The sequence below is a fragment of the Megalobrama amblycephala genome, linkage group LG7 (genome assembly GCF_018812025.1).
Source record: "Megalobrama amblycephala isolate DHTTF-2021 linkage group LG7, ASM1881202v1, whole genome shotgun sequence".
NCBI classification, from domain to species: domain Eukaryota; kingdom Metazoa; phylum Chordata; class Actinopteri; order Cypriniformes; family Xenocyprididae; genus Megalobrama; species Megalobrama amblycephala.
In genome coordinates this window covers 13,343,623-13,370,127 of record NC_063050.1, presented here as the reverse complement: position 1 = coordinate 13,370,127, position 26,505 = coordinate 13,343,623, and the positions used below count along the sequence as shown (strand labels likewise).

Here is a 26,505-nt window from a genome sequence, read left to right as displayed (position 1 = left end):
TCTCGTTTGTCACTCGTAAAGTATTAAGCAAATGTTTATTCGTCCTCTGCAGAAAATCACTAAGAAAACATCACCAGAACAATCAACACTCTATTCATCCTCTCATTCTTTAGATTTTTCAAATGCGCAGAATCTACTTGCAATTCCAAATTTGATCCACAACACAGATCCATTTGTCTTTCTCCAACCTCCAAGTATTATACAGCGACACCATCCACAATATCAAGCCTAGCAAAACAGATCAGTTAATGAGCAGCCATTCAATTTTCATTGTTAATTTACTCATAGCCCTCCAAACAAACCAGTCCGTTTCCTTATTTTTAGCCCACAGAAGTTTCAAAAATTGAATTTCCTGCTGATCCCCTCTTTGTCAACAACAATAATACTCCCAACTCTTTGAAACATTGTTCCAAAACACTTTCCAAACAGACTTCAGTGCAAGACTACCTAGCATGGGTTTCCCTTCAGGCTCTCCAGTTAGACTTTTGTTTCTCACTGCCACAGCAGTAATTTCTCCCCTCATTAAAAAATAATCTTTTAGCAAACACCAATGCTAAATTTTCCATATATTGTAATCAATTTTCCCAGCTTATAATAATTAATGTAATGAGCCCATTGTTTCTGGCGTAAATTAATACATTTTTAGATAACTGTGTGATTTGTATAGGCTATGTACATTTCTGAAATACATTACTTGGACACAGTGACCTCTGATAATAGACTACACTAAATTGTAATGATATTTCTGTAAAGCTGCTTTGAAACAAAATGTATTGTGAAAAGTGCTATACAAATAAATGTGAATTGAATAAATTTTACTACCACAGCAGGTATTTTGGCCTGTGCTATTGCAACCGCTTTCAGATTAAACTTTATTCCCCTCTGCCGCAGCAGTGATTTTGGCCACCACTCTCGCATCAGGTTTCAGACTAAAACTTTATTTCAATCTACCACAGCAATGATATCTCCCCCACTGCTCTCTAAACTTATTACTCATTGCCACAGCAGTAATTTCATCCTCCACTCTGTTCCTGCAGGAGCCTTCATTTTCTCTTTTAGCTCCGGCAGGAAATTCATCACACAAGCTGCCTTATTTTTTCCTCAGTACGGCAACAGCGAAAAATATTCTGCTCATCTTTTTTAGTCTTCTGTACTTATATTGCTGAACTAGTCTTAGTTGACTGTCCAGCTTGCTGTCCTTGTAAATATCTTTTGGGGGGTTTAACTTGGAGCTTGAGCCGAGCCTCCTTCGAGGACAACAAGCCAAGTTTGTTTTACCATTAACCATTCAGACTGAACAAACATTCCAAGACTGAACATTCCAGCAACATTCCAAACATTCCAGACTGAACAAACATTCCAAACATCCTAGTGCAATTTTTCCAGAATCCCTCCTCCTTCCCATCTCCTCCTCTATTTCTCTAATTCTCCCTCTATGCAGTACTGTTATAGGGGGGTTTAACTTGGAGCTTGAGCCGAGCCTTGGGTTCGAGCCTCCTTCGAGGACAACAAGCCAAGTTTGTTTTACCATTAACCATTCAGACTGAATGGGCAGGCGAACTTGTGAACTCAATAATAAACTGCACTGGTTTCTTTCTCATCAGAGATTGTTGTTTGCCTTCAGAACACTTGAATATACGCACGAGTTTCATACGAGTGTTTTGATGTTTTTATATTCTTTTTAAATCTTGAGGAAGGTCATTATTCACATCTCATTTTGCTGTTTACCTGAACAAGTGACTTGTATTCAGCTTCTGAAATACTGAAGCAAGTCGCTTACGGGCACGCCGGGAGTATGGCAGGGCGACGCAGCGATTCAGGGAACTAAGGTTATATACATAACCGAGACATTTCCTTTCAAGGGAACTTGCGCTGCGTAGTCGCTATGGGAACGATAATCCCAACGTCGCCATATGAGCAAGTGACCGTTCGTGTGAAGCCGAAGCGCACAACTCACAGTAACACCTGCACCCCTGGAGTGGAGCCGAGATCTACTTCATAGAACCTTACAAATGTATGCGGTGAGGACCAGCCTGCCGCATCACAAATGTCATTAAGGGAAAGCCCTGAAATTAAAGCCTTGGAGGCAGCCATACTCCGAGTCGAATGAGCCCTAACAGCCAATGGTGAAGGCTGTCCAACTGACTCATAAGCAAGTGAGATGGCCTCGACCACCCACTTGCTCATTCTCTGCTTGGATGCTGGGAGACCCTTCCTAGGTGCTCCAAAACATATAAAAAGCTGTTCAGCCTTTCTCCACATGACAGCTCTGTGGACATACGCATCCAGTGCCCTAACTGGACACAGCAGATTAAGCTTTTCCTGGTCCGATGACACAAAAGGAGGAGGACAGAAGGCCTGCAGCACAATCGGTCTCACAGGATTAGTGAGAACCTTGGGTATATATCCCGGTCTGGGATACAGGAAAGCCTTAACATTACCAGGCGCAAACTCAAGGCACGATGGAGATACCGACAGGGCCTGTATGTCTCCAATTCTCCTGAGAGACATAATAGTAATAAAAAACACTGTCTTTAATGTTAGGAATTTTTCTGGAACCTCTTCGATGGGTTCGAAGGGAGCCATAGAGAGGCCTTGTAAGACGACGGCCAAATCCCAAGCCGGTACTCTCGTGCGTGCTGCAGGTCTAAGCCTCAAAGTGCCACAAAGGAAACGAGTAATGAGCGGGTGTCTCCCCAAAGATACCCCACTGAAAGGAGCGTGGTAAGCAGCTAGGGCCGCCACGTACACCTTTAGCGTGGAGGGGGATAACCCTGAAGAAAATCTATCCTGCAGGAAGTCCAGAACTGCGCTAACTGGGCAGTTAACTGGATCCCACTGGTGATTTTCACACCAAGAAGTGAATATTCTCCACTTCAAGGTATAGAGTTTCCTCGTGGAGAGAGCTCTGGACTGAGAACCAAACTCGGGCCGGCCAGAACGGGGCTATTAATAACAGACGGACCCCATCCCGGCGAACTCTCTCCAGAACTCCCGGGAGCAGCGCAATCGGGGGAAATGCATACAGCGGTAGCCTCGGCCACGGCTGTACCATAGCATCCAGCCCAAGAGGTGCTGGGTTTGACATCGAGAACAACAGTGGACAGTGAGTTGTCTCTCGAGACGCAAACAGGTCAACTTTTGCTTCGCCGTAGTTCTCCCATAAGAGCTTCACCACCTCGGGGTGAAGTCTCCATTCCCCGGGCCTCGGCCCCTGCCTCGACAGGATGTCTGCTCCCACATTCAGGTACCATGGGATGTACACTGCCCTGAGAGAGCAATTTCCCTTGGGACCAAAGGAGGATCTGATTCGCCAGCTTGTATAAGGGGCGTGACCTCAGACCCCCCTGATGATTTATGTATGAGACCACCGATGTGTTGTCTGAACGGACTAGCACATGATGATCCCTGAGGTCTGGGAGGAAGTATTTCAATGCTAGAAATACCGCCATCATCTCCAGGCAGTTTATGTGCCATGAAAGATGATGGTCCTGCCACAGACCTCGAGTTGAGCGACCACTCATGATCGCCCCCCAGCCCATGAGGGATGCATCTGTCGTTAGCGTGACGCGATGACTGAGAGCCCCCAACACAGGTCCCTGGGACAGAAACCAAGGTTGCTTCCATATGACTAGAGCACGTAAGCAACGCCGCGTGACTCTGATCATACGAAATAGATTCCCCCTCGGAGAGAACCCCTTGGTTTTGAGCCACCACTGCAGTGGTCTCATGTTCAGCAGGCCAAAGGGTATCACGTTGGACGCTGCTGCCATAAGACCTAACAGTCTCAGAAACTGTTTGACAGTGAGTGACTGGCCTAGATTTATGTCTGAGACGGTAGTGAGGATCGATTATATACGAGCCGGAGATAAACGGGCGCGCATAATCACCGAATCCCATACCACGCCTAGATAAGTGGTTCTCTGAGCTGGAGAAAGCACACTTTTCTTTGCGTTTAAACTCAACCCCAACCTTTTCATGTGAGCGAGAACAACATCTCGTTGTTGAACCGCCATCTGCTCTGATTGAGCCAGAATCAACCAATCTTCTATGTAGTTTAGAATGTGGATGCCCTGCATACCCTCTCTATAGCCTCCTTTCGCAAGAGTGTCTGTACTTCTTGTACCAACACCAGAGCCTGCTCGGGTTACAGTAGTCAGAATCCCATTGAATCGGGGTGGGCGTGATCTGAACTGAATCGCATACCCCTTTTCTACTGTGCGCAGGACCCATTGAGATACTTTTGACAGATTTTTCCACTCTGACAAAAAATCTACTAAGTGAAGCAGCCTCTCGAGGCTGGCCTCTGGTGGAATATGGGCAGCCAGCACAGTGCCCTGAAGCGGAGCCCCGGCAGGGAACAACTGGCATGGCTGCAGAGAGAGCGCGCCACCCTCGGGTGACACGTGGGGAACTACTGCGCCCCGGCAATGTGGCGGGGTTGGCAGAGCGCCCCCCTGAGGTCACCGAAGGCAAACGGGCACCGTATAAAGAGGTGAACACCGATTGCCTCCGGAGGGGACCACCCTCAGGATCCTGACTACTCTGGCGTCAGGATTTCTTAGACGAAGCCCTCTTAGCAGCAATGACGGCCCTCAGATCCGTCTTGCCCTTAGAAGGCTTCGCCTGAGAGCGTTGCCCCGCATCACAACTCCTCGGAGGGGGAGTATGGGTAGCAACACTCTGCTTCTGTTGTTGTCTGTATTGCGAGGAGCTCGTAATCGGCTTCTGCTGCTCCCGCCCAGCAGCAGAAGGGACTTGGGCCCGACGAGGCAGAAACTGCTGCAATGCGGCAGACTGTTTCTTGGCCTCTTGGAACCTCTCAGTGACAGATGTAATAGCGTCACCGAAAAGGTTGGAAGGATCAAGTGGGGCATCCAAGAGAAACGTCTTATCCTTGTCCTTAATCTCAGTGAGATTAAGCCACAAATGCCGCTCCGTAGCCACCAGGGCTGCCATAGTACGGCCCACTGACTTGGCCGTCTCCTTAGTGGCACGGAGGGCTAGATTGGCAGTGAGACGTAACTCTTGAATGAGATCTGCCCCCACTTCATCACTTTCCCCCAAGTCCTTCAGCAGGTCAGCTTGGTATGCTTGCAAGATAGACATAGTGTGCAAGCACGCCGCAGCCTGACCTGCTGCCGAGTACGCTTTGCCCACCAGCGCTTAGTGGGCAACGTCGGGGCTTTAAGGGACGACGCCGCCTGCAGAGAGAGATGGCTCGCAAGCGTCTCCTCCGCTCTTGGCATCGCCCCATACCCGTGTCTCCTCAAACCAGCAATGTTACTGTAGACAGAGTTCTGAGGGGTATAAACACAGGTATAAACTGGTCTTTTCCACGACCTCGACACCTCAGTGTGGAGGTCGGGAAAGAACGGTAAAGCCCAATGTGGAGGTTGAGCAGATCTAGACAGTAGGAAGCGTTCGTCTAGCTTACTTTTGACTCGCTGCTCTTGCTTCTCGGCTGGCCAGTCGATGTCTAACTTGGCAACAGCACGAAAAAGCACCTCCATGAGCTCCTCGCTCGCGGGAGATTGAAGTGGTGAGTCTTCAGAATCTCCCGTTGCCACGCTGACAACATCCAGCTCCTCGGAACTAGACGCCATCAGCGTGACTGTATCTACCGGAGCATAAGAAACCTTCCTGCCTCCGAATAGATACACTGGATGCAGCAGGTGAGGGCAGAGATAAGGCAGGGCCCGTCTCTAACCCCGCTGCTACATCCATTTGCGAGCCCCAGGACATAAGACGCCGTTCTGCCTCAGCAGAAGAGGGCTCGGCGGGAGCGCAGCGTCCTCATAGGAAACTGCTCACAATCCACGCAGGCAGCCCCCTCGAGAGCTGCCTGGGCATGCTGCACTCCCAGACAAACAACACAAAGGTCGTGTGTATCCCCACTCGTAATAAAGCGAGGGCAGGGATGAACACACTTCCTAAACTGCTGTTCACTCGCCATGATATCAAAGAAATCAATGATGGTAGACAGACAACACTAAATAAGACAGGCTCAAGATCACACGTAGCGCTTGCTGAAGACACAGAAGCTGAATATGAGTGTTTTCGGGCTCATTATAATACCTCCTGTATATTTCCTGAAAATGGAAGTTTTTTTTTTTTTTTTTCTTCTCTCGCTTCCTTGTTTATGCGCTCTTTTTTGTATTTTGTTTCAAATCTATTTCATGTATCCCCTGTATGCTGTTTAATAAAAAAAAAAAAAAAAAGAGTGTTTTCGGGCTGACTTTATAGTTCCTGGTCTGTGACATCACCCGCCTATGACATTCCGTCTCCCGATTGGACAGATTTCATACGTGCTTCATGACTACGCAGCGTGAGTTCCCTTGAAAGGGAACTGCAAAAACGTGAGTAAAACAAACATTTACACTAAAGGTTGGGCTAGAAAGTGTTTCTTATAACATGTTAAAGAAACCTAATCCATGGATATTGACATGCAGCCAGGAGTCGTGTTTCCTGACATTAATATGTGCCTGATTTCAACGCTGAGGAAATACATAAAGCAAATCTGCCTGTGAACACTTTATATAAATACTAGGTAGGTTTAAATCGCAGTGATCACTTATATCCATGTTATATATCGTCATATCGTCCAGCCCTAAAATTTGTTTTTGTCAGCATTTATTTAAAAACACCCTGTCACAGACTGACTGTGACCTAGGACTTATATTTTGAAGGGACTGAGCATGGGTATGTGCACACACTTTTGGGATTAAAACCACTCTGTGCATTTTTGTACCCTGCTACTTTTTTTTTTTTTTTTTTACACCTCTGGCTGCTGGTACATCCTAACACACCCAATTATGCAGAATATAAGATGGTAAATATTTAATGAGTTGTCAACACAATATATAACAATTCATTGTATAGGATATGATTTTAAACCAAAATCCAACATTCGGACACAAAATGATAACTGCAAATCCATGTTTCTCTGTCTGGAGTCCAGCTGTTTCTGTGAATTGCAGTGATCCATTTGCTTCTTTTTTCTGTAGCTTCCGGCAGTCTGTAAAAATATACCTCAGATTTTGTGTCAAATCTTTTTGTACAGTCGATCACAAAGCTCTTTCCCGTTTTGGATGTGTTTTGTGTGTTTTTCGCAGCATTCACGCTGGAAACCATAGTGCCACTCAGTCTTTTTGCCACTCAGTGGGCGTAACCGCAGTCACAACGGACAACGGTGACATCATGTGCATACCCTCTATTCCCTGATAATGTCCGTCGTCAATAGGTTGTTTGCACATGACGTCACAGCAGCAGTGCAAATGAGTCTGGAGGGCAGGGAGTGATTTTTCTATATAGGAATCCTATCAAAACCTCAAAATTCATTTGTTTTGCATCGTTTATGGTTGCTCAAATCGATAAAATCGAGAACCCAGAAGGTGTTTATATAATTTACATAACTTATAGCGTTTTTTATAACTTATATAGTTTTTTAACTTTAAAAGTTGTCGCCTTTAATAGTGTTTTGCTCTGTTGATACTCAAATGAATATGGACACCTGCTTACCTTTAGTATATCATCGGTTAAATATTCACATACTTCGTTGTATCGTTTGCAGGGAAGAGAAGATATTTTATCCCATTGAATGATAATTTGGAGTTTTCACTTCAGTTTTGTAGTATTCCGTTCACAATGTTGATCTGGTTACCATGAGAACAGTGTCACGTGCTGCTGCTTCAGCCATCATATGGTAGAAAATGCCCAAATAAATAAATGTTTAACAAGCTGACAGAAGTCGATTCAACAACAAAGACAACACTTTCAAAAACATTTATTGAGTGATAGGGAGTGTGTTACATCAGCGACATTATTAGCTTTGATATATGGCGTCTTCCCGTCACCTCCTCAACCTGCTTCCCTTAGTGTGTTTTTACATGTATAAAAGGCAACAGTTGTATTACACCGTCCAGTTTTTTCCATGAACGATGATATGAGCTCCTCTAGCTATTCTCGATTCAGCATAAATGACCTACAATGGCGACATTTTTCACAATCGCGACAGAAAATCAAAATACTGCCCTAACTTCACTTGTAGAAAGACAGCGCGAACACGGCGCGACGCAGCTTTACATCCTCTATATTTACCTCCTCGATGGCAATCAAGTCTTTCAATTCAGTGGAAAAGTCGCTCATCTTCATAACATAAAGATCACGTCTAACATATGTTGTGATTTTCTGTTTATACCATTCTAATCCAGCACAGTACAGACTTTTCTCCATCTCTTCCTTTCTAATTTTCACTGCTTGCCCTCCACCGGTATTATGCACGTCACCAGAACCACGTGACTGCAAACAACCTATAGAGTGGTGCATGTATGACGTCATTTTATAGGTCAATCGGCAGTTCGCATCACACTGGTTCCCTCGACAAAAACCCAATAGGATTTTTCCTTAAGCTTTTGGATTACCGCAAAAAAAAGCTCTGTGATCAACAAAGGTTTATGATTCTTACATGTTTTGTCCAAGATAATTTTCACAGATAAACATGAATTTTGAAGCCTAAATGCAGTCGCCAAAAGTAAAAAGCTAAAGGTAGGCTATAAACGAACTACTCCATGGTTGCACGATTTCAACCTCCCCATCACTAAGCTTCAGACACCTATTTCAGTTTTAATCTAAAAACATTTTCCCAGCACGTCTGAGTTAGAATAGTTCATAAGAGTACAATTATGAGCATAACAAGGCTGTAAAAGCAGACTGATCTTACCTTCTCAGCGTGATGACCTTTAACACTCTGAGGTCTGAGGGTATTGCCGGCGATACCACCGCGGTTTTTTTCTTACCAGTGTGAAAGAGACTCAAAATACTCCGTTAATGTTGCACATACAATTAAGAGTTATACACCATTTTAATCTGTGGAATATCTTCTTTTATTTGTGTACACTCAGAGTAAAAACAAAATGTTGTGCTTTTTGTAAGATAAAGAAAACTAACATGATGCGTGATCTCTCGTCTCCCTCTGAAGGAAGTCCAATCTGATAGTTCTCAGAAAATGAACTGTAACTTAGTGAATACTAATCACAAAAAAATTAGACTTATGTCTAAAAAAACGTTGAAATGTCAGGTTTTAAATCATGTAAGTCAAATCGAAAACAAACATTCTGTGTTTATGTAATCTGTATGAAAAGAGAGCCATGTCAGAAATCCGTGATTCAGCTCATTATCCGCTAATGTGGCCACGCCCACGGAGGGAGCGCTATTCAGACGCAAATTCAGTCAATAAATGCATACATTGTCTCAATCGTGTATTTATTGTCTTGAAAAGTGTTTTGAATAGCCATAGTTAGCTATCTCTGTCCTCTGTTAGTTCGGTTAGTTCCTGGATTGCCTATTCTTCTTTAGTGCTCAGGCATTTGTGGACTAAAGGTGTACAGAGCGCCCTCCGGCTGCAAGTATGAATTGAAAACACAGTATCCAGCACTCATAGTAATGACAATAAATCCTGAATAAATATTACTCTTCTGTATAGAAAATTGACAAACATATGAGAATCCATCAATATTTCTCCAAATGTGCATGCTTTTAAGCTAAAAGCCTATATGAAATGCCATAGAGGTAACATAATTGTTCAGACACTTTGCATCACAGAAATACATTATATTTTAAAGAATATAATAGAATACCATTATTTTAAATTGTAATAATATTTCACAGTATTGCTGTTTTTTCTGTATGTTTGATTTATACCATGATGAGATTTGAATCATGATCACAGAGGGTTTTTTTCACAGCCTACCTGACTGAAAGGCCTCATTAATATGCAAGTCATTTCAGGTCATTATTATGTGATTCTTTTGTTTTCTCAGGTGAGAATCACCCATTATACATGAGGATTCACGCCTCCACGCATACTGTGTTTCTTGACCAAAGATGTTTTAGAAAATTTAAATCTCTCTATTGTTTTATATGAACAAGCAGGCAGCATAATTTTTTACCTCATTTTGAAGCAAAAACTTTAGTCTACAACCTCAAATACCCAGAAGTCTTATGAACAAAGATTTAATATATATTTTTTGGCTTTATTTCAGTGACTTAAGTTTTTTGTTTTTTCAATAACCATGAATAAACGTTATTCCTTCAAAAACACAAACATGTACATACATGTTCCTCACATATTATTGTAGCCTAGTTTGTGCTGAATACAGTGTAATGACACTTTTTCCATTAATATGTTTATGAACAACTGAAAAAAGCACAAATGTCAGGGCATGTCAAAACTTCTCCAGGGTCCCAAAAATCCTCAGACCCCTGAGGGTTAATATCCCAGAATGCCTGTGTAGTCCCATTTACCCACTTGTTATTAACCGTTTTTAATGTGAAACCACAGACTTTATTTCAGCCATTTGACCAAAATCCCATTTAAAAAAAAACAAAAAAAAACATTGACTTTGAGGAGGTGGAATCGGAAGTGCTAAAATGCTAACTCGCTTCTGCGTTTTGGCCTACAAAGAGATGTCATACCTGCACCACTCTATAGCAACACTGTAATGGCAGACCTACGGTAATATTGTTGAAGTGATTGTCTTATTGCTAGAATGATTGTTCACTGTAATGAATTATAAGATAATAATCAAATATTTTCTTTTCAAATCAATATTTCATGTCTCCATCATTATTAATGTGGTGTAAAGCTGTGTAATAAGTGATATGACTGTACATTATCTTCAAATGTCCATCTTGTTTGATCTTGTTTGTTGGTCTCGACTCAAAGCTTTCTTCACAGAAGCTTTGTGTTTAACGAAGTAATAAAAGATTTCAACTTAAATCAACATTTTGTGTCTAATTATTTACTTATGTGGCAATTATCAGAAGTATCAGAAGTATCTGTGTAATAATGTAGATGTAGATCCAGCCGGTTGTTAATCCCAGAATAATCCCTGACTGTCACTCGTCCTGATCAACCTGATGAAGTTTATTTTGCAAAAACAACCGACTAGATGTATGAGCAGTCTCCTTTTGTGTTCTGAAAAAAGAAAGATTTGCAGCTTTAGAAAAAAAAAAAACTCAAATAATGATAAAAATTACTGATTTTAATTTGTGAACTCTCACTTTAATCTGACAGTGAATCAGATGTTGTTGTTGTTGTGTCAGACCTGCAGGTGGAGACACAGCAGAGAGTGAAAGAGGGAGATTCAGTCACTCTGACATGTAAAAGCAGCTGCTCTCTGACTGAACAAACAACATTCATCTGGTACAGAAACACACAGAGATTCACTGAAGGAATTGTGAAAGAGAATCAGCTTCATCTGTGGTCAGTCAAACATTCTGATAAAGGAAACTACAAATGTGGTGCTGTAAGAGGAAATAATGATCATCTGATCTCTCCTGCTGTTCATCTTGATGTTGAATGTGAATACAAACTGATTCATTAATATTAATTAAATATTTCACACTATATAATTGCGAGAGAACACAAAAGCATTGAAATATACTTTTTCCTCCCATCTCATATTTTATTTTATTATCATGTCCCATTAGGCACTCCATAAAATACATCATTTATTTTCCGAACATAGTATTCGGCTTCAGACACATCTGTTCTAGACACCAACTGAAATCTCTGATAGTGTGTTAAAAAAAGTGTAGAAGAAAATTAAAGATTTCTGTTTGTTGTTGAAAGTCTCTTTACTTATTTTCCTCATTTCTGTGTTTCAGCGGTTGATGGTCTGCAGTATTGGGGAGTGAATTACAGCCCTTCATATGTTTGTGCATTAAAGGGATCAACAGTGAAAATATCCTGTACTTTAACAGATCCTCAATATCATAAACTCGTAAAAGCTTTCTGGACCAAACCTGTTGGAGAATCACCTGATCTGTGTTCAGATCCAGAGAAGAGAGGAGGAGTTCAGTGTTTGAGTGAAGATAAAGACACTCACAGCATCACTTTGATGGATGTAACAGAAGCTGATAAACACGTCTATTACTGTAGAATTACAGATTATTATCAGAATAAAAGATGGACAGTGATTCCTGGAGCTTGGCTTGATGTCACAGGTAAAGTGAACTCTACGAAATTGACCACAAAAACATTTTTATTATCTTTTGAATAAACTATCATCTGTTCCTCAGAAACATCAAGCTGTTTATTATAACTGCTGTCTGAAGTGCTTGAATTTAGTGTTTTAATGTTATTATTTCAGTATTATCACATGATGATGGGGGTTTTCCAGAAAGCAAGTTTAACTTATCTTCACATAAACCCTGAACTCTCGTTGATTAATAAACCTTGATACTCGAGGTCTGGAGTAAGTTCAGCCAACCTGCACTGAAAAAATGTTTTCATTCATCCACATAAAAATTTAGGTTAATGGTTCACATCTATATTTTATAACTTGAAATAAGATAAAAAATAAATTCATGTTATTTCTTAAATGATAATTTTTGTTTTGATTAAATCTATATCTTTTTGTTTAGATCAAAAATAGAATTTAAATTAATTGACTTTCTTCAACAAGAAAAATATACTTTGAGCCAGGTTTTATAAAATAGTTTTCAAAGGCATAAGAAATATTGTTAGAGCAAGTTATTTATTTTTCATTGGCTCAAGTTACAAAATATAGATGTGAACCATTAACCTAAATTTTTTATTTGGATGAATCAGTGCAGAGTATGAAACTCAGAGTTAACGGTGACCATATGAAGACATTCTCAACCTAGAGCGAATCCAGGAGTCACCATGGAAACGGACTCTAAGAAGAAGTTTTCCATAAAACTTCTTTCTTCTTCTTTTGTTAAAGGGTTAGTTCACCCAAAAATGAAAATTATGTCATTAATGACTCACCCTCATGTTGTTCCAAACCCGTAAGACCTCCGTTCATCTTCGGAACACAGTTTAAGATATTTTAGATTTAGTCCGAGAGCTTTCTGTCCCTCCATTGAAAATGTATGTACGGTATACTGTCCATGTCCAGAAAGGTAATAAAAACATTATCGAAGTAGTCCATGTGACATCAGTGGGTTAGTTAGAAGTTTTGAAGCATCGAAAATACATTTTGGTCCAAAAATAACAAAAACTACGACTTTATTCGGCATTGTCTTCTCTTCCGGAATCCTTTCCACTGAATTGATTCCACTGAATTGATTCCATTGAATCCTTTCATCTGTCGGCTTTGGTAATGCACTTTTACGTCGTTGTTTTTGGCGATTAGGACATCTGCGACATGCACACTTACGCACCATTTTAAAAAATAGCTTGAATACAGCATGCGTCTCCCTCAGACTGTAAACGAAACTCTGGCACACCAGATAACACGTCAGCAGTGCACTGCGGTTCACTGAGGAGTCGTGAACCCGGATGAACAACAGACCCGGAAGAGAATACAATGCTGAATAAAGTTGTAGTTTTTGTTATTTTTGGACCAAAATGTATTTTCGATGCTTCAAAAACTTCTAACTAACCCACTGATGTCACATGGACTACTTTGATGATGTTTTTATTACCTTTCTGGACATGGACAGTATACCGTACATACATTTTCAATGGAGGGACAGAAAGCTCTCGGACTAAATCTAAAATATCTTAAACTGTGTTCCGAAGATGAAAGGAGGTCTTACGGGTTTGAAATGACATGAGGGTGAGTCATTAATGACATAATTTTCATTTTTGGGTGAACTAACCCTTTAAAGAAGAAACAAACCCACCTACTGGGCGGTTTTTCTATTTTTTTTTTTTTAATCTTATCTTTTAATTTTAATCTTTCATTAATCAGTGTTTTTTTAATTGCTGTGAACTATAATTATATTATTTTTTTGATGCTAAATATATAAACGAAGAAAAAAAAATAGATGAATTGACCTAAAAACAGTCTGCTTTCAAAGGTAATATGGCTGTATCAGTTTTTATGAATGCATGATCTGAATCTATGATGCGTGAGAAGAGAATAAAAACTCTGTTCTGCTCACTGGAGCCTCATCATACGCTGAACACTTCTGAAAGAAACTAACGCTGAAACACAAGCTGCTCCAGAGCAGGTTTTGTTCAGAGAGTAAGTTATTTATGGTTACTTACATACCCTGAAAGTGACCTTTCTGGAACTGAAAGTTGAGGTTATCTATTTACTCTGAGTAAACTTACCCGGATATGTTAGATAACCTGCTTTCTGGAAAACTGCCCTGATGTTGTGATGATGACAGTCAATCAGATGTTGTTGTTGTTGTTGTTGTTGTTGTTGTGTCAGACCTGCAGGTGGAGACACAGCAGAGAGTGAAAGAGGGAGATTCAGTCACTCTGACATGTAAAAGCAGCTGCTCTCTGACTGAACAAACAACATTCATCTGGTCCAGAAACACACAGAGATTCACTAAAGGAATTGAGGAAGAGAATCAGCTTCATCTGCAGTCAGTCAGTCGTTCTGATGAAGGAAACTATCAGTGTGAAATAAGAGGAAATAATGATCATCTGATCTCTCCTGCTGTTTCTCTTAATGTTGAATGTGAGTACAAACTGATTCATTAATATTAGTGAAATATTTCACAGATTATTCAGAATTCAGAATTTCCACTTACAGATACACTTCAGTAATTGATAATAATGATTATGGAAGGTCATGGCATTAATAAAATAATTATTTTTCTGTTTTATATATATTTCATGTAGATCCTCCAAAGAGCGTCTCAGTGTCCATCATCAGTCCGTCTGGTGAAATAGTGTCAGGAGATTCAGTGACTCTGAACTGCAGCAGTGATTCAAACCCTCCTGCTCTGAACTTCAGCTGGTTTAAGGAGGATGAAACCTCAGCTGTTGGATCTGGACAGAGTTTCAGCATCTCCAGCTTTAGCTCCAGTTTCAGTGGACGCTTCTACTGTGAGGCTCAGAATAAATATGGATCTCAGAGATCAGCGTCTGTTTCTCTCACTGTTAAAGGTATTTTCTATAAACAGACACTCTTTCAGGTTCATCTGTCTCACGTGTGAAATGATCTTCATGATCATCTGGTTTCAGGGGTTCAGAGAGCTGCTCTGCACACAGTTTCTGGGATCATGGTGGGATGTGGAGGATTGATCTTCATCATCATCATCATCATCATTGTGTTCATAAAGTGAGTGAAGTTTATCTGCACACTAAATCTATTCACTAAAAAATCTACAAAAATCAATCTCACATCTAAAGTAAATGGACTCTATTTCAAACCTTTTCTTTATTAAAAAAGTATTAAAATATATTTAATATTCTTTTAAAATATATTTTAATACATTTTTAATAGTTTTCTGTCTGTTTTCAGGAGGAAGAAGAGGAGAGAAGGTGGAACTGAAGACGTGAATCAAAAGCAGGCGAGTCGACAAACACACTCCTCCATCTACAACTGAAACACAGTGTGATTGTATTGTTGTATTGAACTATGAATACAATAGTGTACATGAAGCATTAACAGTGTAGAAATCTCTCTCTATAGACGGCTGACGCGAGTGACGATACATACACAGCTCTGGATCCAGCGTCCAGAACATCTGCTGACATTTACAGCACAATCACAGTCAGTAAATGTCTCCAACACTTTTTACAGTCAGATTCAGCAGATCCACACATAAACAGGCTGTTTGTTGATCTGTCTCTCACAGTCTGTTCAGTCCAGAGCTCCTGATGACACCTACACGGCTCTTGAGCTTCAGTCCAGATCTTCTGAATATGAGACTCTAGCAGTGACTTCAGCAGATCCACATTAAACTCTCCTCACTGTATTACTGCTAATATGAAACAACTGAAGCTCCTCAGAAACTGCCCATCATTATCAGCTCATGAACATCATTTCATCATCAATAACATTATGATTTATTAAACTGTGTATATTGTAATTGAGCTTATAAGAGTTTGCAGAATATTTTTTTTATTTGTTTTGTAAATCTATATTTTAGCCTGCATGTCACATTTTATGTTTGTGCTTCATAAGCAAATGCATTTTAGTAGGGAAACCTTTTACAAAATATTTAAAGTAACATCATAATAACATGTAGTCATACTTTAGTTTCTGCTTCACTGGAGTATTAAAATTGAATTTATGTATGTTAATTTCACAGTTAAGCAGTATTTTCATGTTAAACTCAGTTCAGTCTGAATCTGATTGTATTAAAGTCTCAGTTTCTCTGTCATGTCTGACGCTCTGTTGACTGGATTTTATTCTACTGTATCTTTACTGGAGGAACTTAATCATTTTTGTAGTGTTTAAAAGACCGAGATCTCAAATAAACATTTCTCTCATAGCTGCTGTTTATTTTATTATTATAACTGACATTATAACTGATATGCACCCGCATATACTACATTCCCCCCCTTTTAGGACATTTAAGAAAAAAATGCAGGAAAAGAAAAATACTGATTCACCAACATGTAATAAACAAGTATGACCACTCAATTATTATACAATTCAAAACAACTGGAATAATAAACAGCACCTGTTTACATGTTTGTTATTTGTCTTTCAACAACAACAACAAAAAAACAAACACTCAGAACACAAACATAATATATTTTCTTAAACTTCCCTTTTTCTTCTTCTTCTTAGCCCATTTCAAAATCACTGAATCTAATTGGCTTTTTCACAAGCCTCTCACTCCTAGTACAATATCCTTGCTCAGTGTTTTCATCCACCACAGTTTGATCTTGCACATTGTCCTCCTGGATTGACCGCTCTGTATCATCTCTTCAACTTCCTCCACAACATCTGGTAGAGCTTGTTCTTTGCTTGCACACAAGTGTCTGCTGTTCCTTCTGTATGTTGACCAGAATCCGTCACAATGTTGAAGGAACGTGTCTCCGGCCTTTGTTCTGTCACCATTGCCGGCTTCCAACCCTGTGATGTTTCCACCCTAACGACTGATCAACAGTAAGGAGAAATGACTGACCTTTGAGCTTGAATATATCCACACCCAACTTGTACCATGGAAGCTCTGGCAGTTCATGGGGTTTCAATGGCTCTTTTTGGTTCTTTGGCATTAGCTGCTGGCACACTGTACATCTTTCAACCATGTTCTGGATCTCTACAGACACACCTGGCCAGTACAAGTCTCTCCTCGCATGTTCCTTGGTGCGTTGTACTCTTTGATGAGCTGCATGTAGTCTTTCCAGTATTACTGGCCGCATACCTCTTGGGATGATGAATTTGTCATTATCAGTCCGTCACAGATTCTTATCGCGTCTTTGAAGGGCCAGTAGTGACTGGGCGTTCCTGTTGCAGTAAACATGCACCGAGGCCATCTTTTGATGCGTCAGCTTGAAGCACAATTTGCTGGTCCGGGTCAAAAAACCTGAACACGAGAGCCTCAGTGAATGCTTTTTTTAATCTGTCCAGTGCTGCATCATGCTCAGGCATCTGCAACCATTGTGAGTCTTTCTCAGCAACTGTCTTAATGGAGCCGTCAAAACTGCTTTGTTTCTTATGTACTGTAACAAGTATTTTGTCATGCCCAGCAGTCTCTGTAGGCCTTTTTTGTCTTCTGGAGCAGGCATGTTGACAATTCCTTCTACCTTTTCACTGTTCAGTTGAACACCCTCTGCTCTTATTATGTGGCTCATGTATCTCACTTTTGTGACTTTGTACTGTACTTTGTTGAACTTGATGTTCAGTTCTTTGGCTCTGTCCATCACTTTCTGTGTGCTCCTTCTCATCAACCGCTGCAATGATCATATCATCAGCAATCACATGCACACCACTAATGTCACCAAAGCCTCTCTGTTCTTTTGCTGGAACACCTCACTGGAGGATTTTAGGCCAAACGGAGGATGTTTGAACCTGAAGGGTCCCCAAGGTGTTCAATTCAATTCAATTCACATTTATTTGTATAGCGCTTTTCACGATACATAACATTTCAAAGCAGCTTTACAGAGAATGCATGTCAACATCACAATTTAAAGAATGCAGTTAGCAAATAATGTAATAATTTAGGCAATTAATTTACAATCACTGTTAGCAGTTTAACTGAACGTAGAAGCAATGAGCTCCTGGAAAAATGAATTACATTAACAATAATTAGGATATAGAAATTTGGGAATGTGCATGTTGATCCAGATGATTGCGTCTTCTGAAGTCCTCGCAGGAGTTGGCACCGTCTCTTCATAGGTGTTGGTCATTTGAGGTCTTCTTAAGGGGCTGGATCCAAACTGAAGCTGATGTCCTCTCTAGTCACCTCGGGACGAGTGTCCCAAGGTAAAACAGAAAAGCAAATGGAGAATAATTAGCGTAGCTACTGTTCATAACATTAAGCAAAGATAGTCACATGCAATTGATCTGATATGAGATGCATTATGTGAATGCTTGGCTAAAGAGATATAGCCTGGTAATACCAGACTCTGCTACTTCACTTTGCTTCGTAGACAGAGTCTGGAATGGCATAATAGAGAAGTGTTTTCTCTCTCGCTAGGGGACGCTTGTCTGAAGTTTAAAATCATTGGTTACCCGTAAGCCAATTAGATACGTTTAGTTATGACGTATGTTATGGGCCTGTACAGCCGCATCGAAGCACAGACATCATGCATCGAACTCAAATCTATGATTGAACTTCCACTGTAAACCTGTTGTAAACACATGATGATGCGAGCGAAATACCGGAGTGAACATGGCTGTAAACGACTTTTGCAGATTATGCGAAGTTAATGCATCCCGAAGTTTGCATCCCGTGTCTCGTTTCCCATTTCCGCGGTCGTTTCGGTTTTCGATTTCTCTAACCTACAATGTAAAACTCGGCGCTTAGCATTACGTCACGGCTCTCAGCCCGCCCTCTGTTCGTTGATTGGCCCGGCTGTTTCCAGACCGGTGGCAAACACAAAGCTCTGACGCTGTATCAGACTGAGTACAGAAGCGAAATGAAATTGAGCGGAAGTAGGAAGTCTGACGTAGTCAGGCTAAAAGAGATATGTCTTTAATCTAGATTTAAACTGGGTGAGCAAGTCTGAGCCCCTAACATTATCAGGAAGGCTATTCCAGAGTTTCGGAGCCAAATGTGAAAACGCACTCCCTCCTTTAGTGGACTTAGATATCCTAGGTACAGGAAGAAGTCCAGAGTTTTGTGATCTTAAGGAGCGTGAAGGATTGTAGGGAGATAGAAGATCAGTTAAGTACACAGGAGCTAAACCATTTAGAGCCTTATAGGTCATTAACAATACTTTATAATCGATACAGAACTTAATAGGTAACCAGTGTAGAGATAAAATTGGTGTTATATGATCATATTTTCTTGACCTGGTAAGAACTCTAGCAGCTGCATTTTGTACTAATTGTAGCTTGTTTATTGAGGAAGCAGGACAACCAGCTAATAATGCATTACAGTAATCTAGTCGAGATGTCATGAAAGCATGAACTAACTTTTCTGCATCAGAAATAGATAACATATTCCGAATCTTAGCAATGTTTCTGAGGTGGAAGAAGGCTGTTTTTGTAACATATGAAATATGATTTTCAAAGGACAAGTTGCTGTCTAATATAACACCCAGGTCTTTAACTGTCGAGGATGGAGTAACAGTACATCCTTCTAAATGCAGATTGTAGTCTGAGAGATTCTGTGTACAGGTTTTTGGCCCAATAAGTAATACTTCAGTCTTATCTGAATTTAATAGAAGAAAATTACTAGTCATCCAATGTTTTACTTCTTTAATACATTCTGTCAGATTGGATAATTTAGAGATTTCATCTGGTTGTGTTGAAATATATAACATCGGCATAGCAGTGAAAACTAATTCCATGTTTTCTTATAATATTGCCGAGTGGCAGCATGTATATTGAAAATAGCAGAGGGCCTAACACAGATCCTTACGGCACTCCATAGTTTACTATTGTTATCTTAGATTTTTCCCCGTTTATATAAACAAAATTATGACGGTCTGATAGGTATGACCTAAACCACCATAATGCCTGGCCCTGAATACCAGTGTAATTTTGTAGTCGATCTAGGAGTATTTTATGATCTATAGTGTCGAACGCAGCACTGAGATCAAGTAACACTAGTATTGAGACACAGCCTTGGTCAGAAGCTAGGAGTAAGTTGTTTGTAATTTTAACGAGCGCAGTTTCTGTGCTGTGATGAGATCTGAATCCTGACTGAAATTTTTCATAGATAGCGTTTTTTTGCAAGAAGGAGCACAATTGGACTGACACCACTTTTTCTAGTATTTTAGACATAAATGTGTGTTAAGGTGTGTTAAAAGTACACAGCAATGATGAAGCTTTGTTTAGCTTAATCTGCCACTTCCCATCCTTTTCGTCCAAAATTGTGAACAGTTTGCTCTGTACATCCTCTGGTGTTGGTATGGAGTAGTGCTGGCGTCCGATTGCCCTTTTTAGTTCACGAGGATTAAGACATAGTCTAAGCGAGTCGTAACAAAGAACAACTTGCACCTCCATATGCCACAGCATGGTCTCTGTGGGTTTGAATATGACATCACCAGGACGCTTTCTGATTTGTTCAAGTGGCAGGACATTTGCATCAGCACCGGAGTCTAGTTATATTCAATAGGGATACCTCTGATAGTCATGCTTGTGTACCAAGATTCTTCATTTTTACATATTGCATTTATCTGTATGCATTGAAGTGTCCCCATAAACAAACTATCAACAGCTTACAGATTTCATCTTGCATATTTTTGCAGAATGGTTGGCTTTGCCACACACTCTGCATTTAGCCCCATATGCTGGACACGATCTTGGTGTGTGTCTGTCCACATCTGGTGCCGCTGACTTTCTCTTTTTTGTTGTGTGACGGTGTGGCTTTAAAGGGCTTGTTTTTGTATTTTGCTCCTTTAGTCATGTCAAATGCATGCACTTCACTTTCCTTTTTCGCTGATGCCATTATGTTTAGTCTTTCCTTGGCAATCTCAGATGCTCTGCATGTCTATGGCCTTTTGTAGAGTCAGATTTGGTTCTCTCAGCAGTTTTTTTTTAGTCTGTCACAATTTTAAAGACAATTTTGTCTCTTATCATGTCGTCCTCTGAGACTCCAAATTCACAATTTTTGCTTTTTTGCCAGAGTTCTGTAACAAACGTATAAATCTGCATTGGCTCATGCATCATGCATGTCCAGAACTGATGTCTCTCACATTTGGTCTGGATAAGATTAGTGAATTAATCTATTTTATGATGCTGAAAATTATATCACCTGATCATCTTTGGTTCTGGGTTTCTTTGCAAGAAATTATGTGTTTTGGTAAACACTGTTACAAAGACCACAACCTCACATAAAAAAGCCAAGAGTCAAACTGCCCAAAGAAAGGTAACACTGATCACAATATTGGTGACCAAACATTGTCAATAAAACAACATCTAAACCTCTGTTGATTCTTAAATAGAAAGATCTCGAGATATTTGTTGTCTTCTTTTATTTTCAGTTGATTTCAGGCTGTGTATCTTTAAGTCAGTTGTTAATTGTTTCATTTTCTGAGAGAGCAAACATGATGTTGAACCAACATCACATTGTAACATTGATTCAATGCCATTTCCATTGATAACATTGATAACTAATTGTTGTCCTTGAAAACTAAAAAAGTAGTGCTTGAAATGAATTTCATTTTACAGATCTGTACGAACCCTGTAAGGAGATTCATGTCAATTTTGCTTAAAATTTCAATATTATTTTACACAAAATTATTAAGTTGCCTTTATGTATCAGCAAATGTTTCCCAAGCTATGAACAAGAGTAAAATATTGTTTTAATCACTTCTCTTATTCATGTTGAGACAGATGTTTTGTTCTAAGACACAATTTTTTTTTTACTATCATGCAAGATGTGTATAAAAACAACATTGTTAGGATGATCTTTGATTGTGTGTTCATAGTTTTTTTTGTTTTGCACAGTGAAATATTTATGTAAAAATTCTAAAAAGTGGTGGTTCAAAACCCAACAACAGAGAATGTGCTGCTGTGTAGTGAGAATACAATCCTGATATCCAAAGCAGTCGACCTGACCTGTCACAGTACATGCAAATATGGGAATAGTGTACAGAAAAGCTGAACAAAACAAAGTGGAGGAACATTTGTGGTGAGGTAAACATAACATACAAGTGAGCAATTCCTGTTATAGTCCATCAGATTGTATTGTTTTGTTTATTTCCATTTATTTGGAAAGGGACAGATCCAATAAACATTGATCAAACTGAGACAACAGCCATCCAATGCAAGTATCATAGTGCTTTTAGCTAAAGCTAATTTACAACACTCATCTGTAGAAAGAGTTTTTATTGACTACAATTACAGCGACACTAAAAATAAACAATAAAATAAAAATAAACATAAACATGAATGCAAGTTTGTTATTAAAACTTGCAGCAGATTTTAAATGATCAGGGAGTGAATTCCAACTTTTTGCACCTTTCACTGAATCTGAACAAAAGATGTTTTACAGAATAAAATGTTTCAGTTGCTGCCAGAAGCCGCTCTGGTGAATCTGAACCACTGCAATCTCTTGAAAAATGACATAACGGTGAGGGGCAAAACCATTTAAACATTTGAATACAAGATTTACATACTGAAAATAAACAAAATGAGCAAAACTTACAATCTTATTTTACAATGATAATATCTTATTTGCTTCCTAGCCAAAATAAATATAAAGACATTAAATCTGATAAATTACAGACGGGTTAATCTGAGGCCAAATTGTTAATCCATATGATTTGTGAAAATATCACTGAGTTTAAAAACAACAAAGCATGATCAAAAGTTAAACAATTTCTTATCATAAAGCTAATAAGACTGAGCTTGATTGTTTTACATATCTTTTATGGCTATTAAAATCTAACTGACAATCTAAATCTTTATTTTTATAATAAATCAAACATATAATTTATAATGTCTCTGCAAGCCCATAAAAGATTTTGACTAAACATTGTTTTACAAGACAATGTATATGTTGACACGACTAAAATGAATGATTAAAAAACATTATTTTTAACAACCATACATACTACTGTAAAGCAATAGATTTCTATTGATTCATGATTTATAAATGAATCAGTATCATATATAGGCCTACATGAAGAAATGTATGTAATGCAACATGAAGCACATTTATAGCTTTTTAAGACAGACAAAGTTGAGTTTATCCTCACAATTTTTGGGTGTCCAAATATTATTTTGTCTCTCCAGAGCTCCACAGCGCAGTTTTCTGGCAGGACACTGGAGCTCCCCCTCCACAGACCAGGCTTTATATTGAAGATTGTGTCCACTGACCCAGAACCAATGACCAGCCATGAAGCGCAGGCCGGTCCACACAGAAGCTGTCTGGGATGATGTAGTGATATTTATCACCTCTGCCATAATCATCTCAGATCTTAGACTCACCAGGTCAATGTAGTTCTGTCTGCAGTAGTCCAGGGCTTCATCCCACGTCTTGTTCTGATGCACCAGAATGGGCTCAAAGACCCGCATACAGTAAAATGGCAGAGTCCACGAGCAAAGAACGTTGTGCAGTTTATAATTATATTTTCTTACAATGCAACACTCTTCAGTGTTTTTGTTCGGTTCCCCAGTGTCCCAATTGTCAATTTGTTCATCCTCACCTCCAGACCAAATCCATTTTTCTGGGTTGTTAGGACTCATGTGCAGTCCAATCCAAAAATATAAATGATTGATTTCTGGATTTCTAGAGAGCAGTTGTGCCTCTTCTTTATTGACGGTGGACAGGTCATCATGGTGTTCTCTGCAGTACGTCTGTGCATCTTTCCAGGTCATTAATTTATTCACAAACACGTGTTTTCTGTGGAGACTGAAGCTCAGTCCAGAGAGACTCAAAAACAGGAGCAGAGTGACGACAGCCTTCATTTTTTTCAACAGATGATCTACTCAGCGCAGAGTTTGTGTGATCTCAGTGATGAAGGGGCAGTTTTTATTTCTGTGAGAGACAATAAAAAAACTGGAAGGCACTGACCAACCAGATGGCCAGATTCTTCAAGTATTTGTGTAGCAAATATCCAAACCAAATGAGCTGGAACAAAGAAAACATGCAAGTGAAGGAAAAAACACACACTTTAGTTTTCAAAAAACAAACAAACAAAAAACTGCAAATTTGTTTTCTTAAAAATCACAAACACACTCTCTCTCTCTCTCTCTCTCTCTCTCTCTCTCTCTCTCACACACACACACACACACACTTTACACATGGAATGCAAGAACAATGGGGAAAAATCTACAGAAATATAAAATATAAATATGAAACATACTTTTCAAACATTTTCTGTAATAAAATAAAAACAAACAATCAAACTACAAGCAATAGCACAAATAAACACAATAAAACAAAGATACAAATTAAATAAACAGCTTTTCAGGTAGATCTAACATCAGTTAGATACAAATTACTTACAGAAATTGAATAAAGTAATCAACTGTAAAATAACACTGCATTAACTTCACTGTATGAATGAAATATACACTGTTTGATTCTCCGTTGTCCCAGCTGACACTTGTTTCCGTCTCACCACCTTTGTGAATGCTCAGCATTAATGCCTTGTTCAGAGGGTGAGGCTTTTAGTATTTGAGTAGCAAATGTTCTGTCACGAATGCAGGACAATCTCTTCATTCAAGCAAATAAAAGATTAACAATCTGAGTGACATCTTGATTTTATTTCTGGGTTAGGAAGCCCAAATTTGAGCAAAATCTTTGATCTGCTCTGAAACAGACTGGTTCAACCATGGTCAGATATCATGTAGATCGCTTTGAAGCTGCACTGAAACTGTAATTTTGACCTTCAACAGTTTGGGCTCCTTTGAAGTCCACTATAAGGAGAATAATCCTGGAATATTTTCATCAAAAACATTAATTTCTTTTCGACTGAAGAAATAAAGACATGAACATCTTGGATAACATGGGGGTGAGTAAATTATCAGGAAAATGTTATTTGAAAGTGAACTAATCCTTTAAAAACAAGGTGCGTCCATTCAAGAGCTCATTTTCCACTCACACTGAGGAAATGAAGAAAGACAGGAAGTGTGTTAACATGTTTGAAACCAAGTTCTCCACCCTCCAAACTCATCAAGTTGAATATGGTACTACATTTTAAAATCTTTATTTTCTTGTTTTATATTTTTCAGAGATTTGCAGTCAGAAATGGGAGATTCAGTACTTGAGTATGAAGAAATGTGTCCTAAAGGGTTCAACAACACATTTCTCAGGCACTTATAAACACCCAGATCATCTGGACACAGACACATTTTGGACTGTAAACCCAGTTAAACACAAGACACTCGTCAATCTGTTGAATCATCCAGATTACAGAGACAGAGTTCAGTACTTCCCCAATAAAGATCAAACATTCATTCTCACTCTCAGTAATGTGAGACATGAGGATGGAGGAATGTACTGCCTCAGACCCATGATAAATAAAGAAAAACAAAGATATCTTGGTTATCCTGGGATTGAGCTCAGAGTCACAGGTACAGTCAAACTAATATTGCACTGACAGATTTGACTCTGTTCTTTCATATAAATATAAAATCTGTTTGTCTGTGATTTTAGAGCTCAGAGTGGAGATTCCTGAAGAGGTCGTTGAGAAAGATTCACCTGTTTTATTCTGTAACACCACCTGTATCCTCTCAGGAACAGACTTTATCTGGTATAGAAACGGCAAGCGTTTATCAGAACGGAGCGGCACGAATCAGCTGTTGCTGCAGTCGGTCAGCAGTGATGATACGGGAAACTACAGCTGTGCAGCGAGAGATCAGGAACATCTGCCGTCTCCTGCCGTCACTCTCAGCGTCAGATGTACCGCACACTTTCACCTTTCAGTTCAATCCAGACTGATACCTGAAAGTTTTTTAGATTTTCTATTGTGTTTTATTTAATAACGTAAATTTTATTGATGATATTGTCCTTTGTGTTTGCCATGTAAAACCTCAGCTGTTGGATCTGGACAGAGTTTCAGCATCTTCAGCTTTAGCTCCAGTTTCAGTGGACACGAGAATGAACCTCATTGGTTACACAGCAGGTTTGAGTTTCCGGAAGAGGTTTGTTCTTATGCATCATTCAGGTTAGGTTAAGCTTTTGCTTATGTTCACTGATCAATGTTTATATGCGAGTATCTATTGAATAGATGATGTATTAGTATTTTTTTGGACGGTCAATACTATTTTTTTCTGTATCTGTTGTCGGTCTCGTGCTTGTGTTGTCTGTCAGAAACTGGCACTGACCCACTTAAACACAATGTAGTTGCTAATAGTTATGACTGTGGTCATGTGTGTGTGTCGTCCACCTCTTCATGTGTTAAACAGAATTTGTCTGAGAAAGAGGAAGTGAAACTAAGAGCTGTAAAGATGCTGCTCAGACGCTCCTGCAGACATGATGAACATCTTTAACTGTTCTTTCTCAAAGCAAACATCTTTCACATATTCTCTCACAAAGATTTAACAATAGTGAGCTCTACAGAGATAAAGCTTGTGTTTGACATCTGGAGACATTAACTCTCTTCTCCAGTTGTTCTTGTGTAGTTGAGATGACGGTCACACATCACCAGGAAGAGGAAGACCAACATTTTTAGCTGCACTTTATAAAGTGTGCTGATGATTTTGCCATTTG

The 26,505-nt window shown here is 39.5% G+C and overlaps 1 protein-coding gene across 1 annotated transcript in view; it reads left to right on the top strand.

The window, feature by feature from the left end:
• Positions 1 to 16,212, top strand: part of LOC125271711 (B-cell receptor CD22-like) — a 51,956-nt gene extending 35,744 nt beyond the window's left edge. The window contains exons 9-16 of the mRNA XM_048195892.1: positions 11,107 to 11,364; positions 11,671 to 12,009; positions 14,193 to 14,447; positions 14,612 to 14,878; positions 14,957 to 15,053; positions 15,237 to 15,285; positions 15,408 to 15,488; positions 15,574 to 16,212. Of these exons, the coding sequence (XP_048051849.1) occupies positions 11,107 to 11,364; positions 11,671 to 12,009; positions 14,193 to 14,447; positions 14,612 to 14,878; positions 14,957 to 15,053; positions 15,237 to 15,285; positions 15,408 to 15,488; positions 15,574 to 15,678 (1,451 nt within the window). The 3' untranslated portion in view covers positions 15,679 to 16,212. The remainder of the gene's footprint in view (positions 1 to 11,106; positions 11,365 to 11,670; positions 12,010 to 14,192; positions 14,448 to 14,611; positions 14,879 to 14,956; positions 15,054 to 15,236; positions 15,286 to 15,407; positions 15,489 to 15,573) is intronic.
• The last annotated feature ends 10,293 nt before the right edge of the window (positions 16,213 to 26,505 follow it).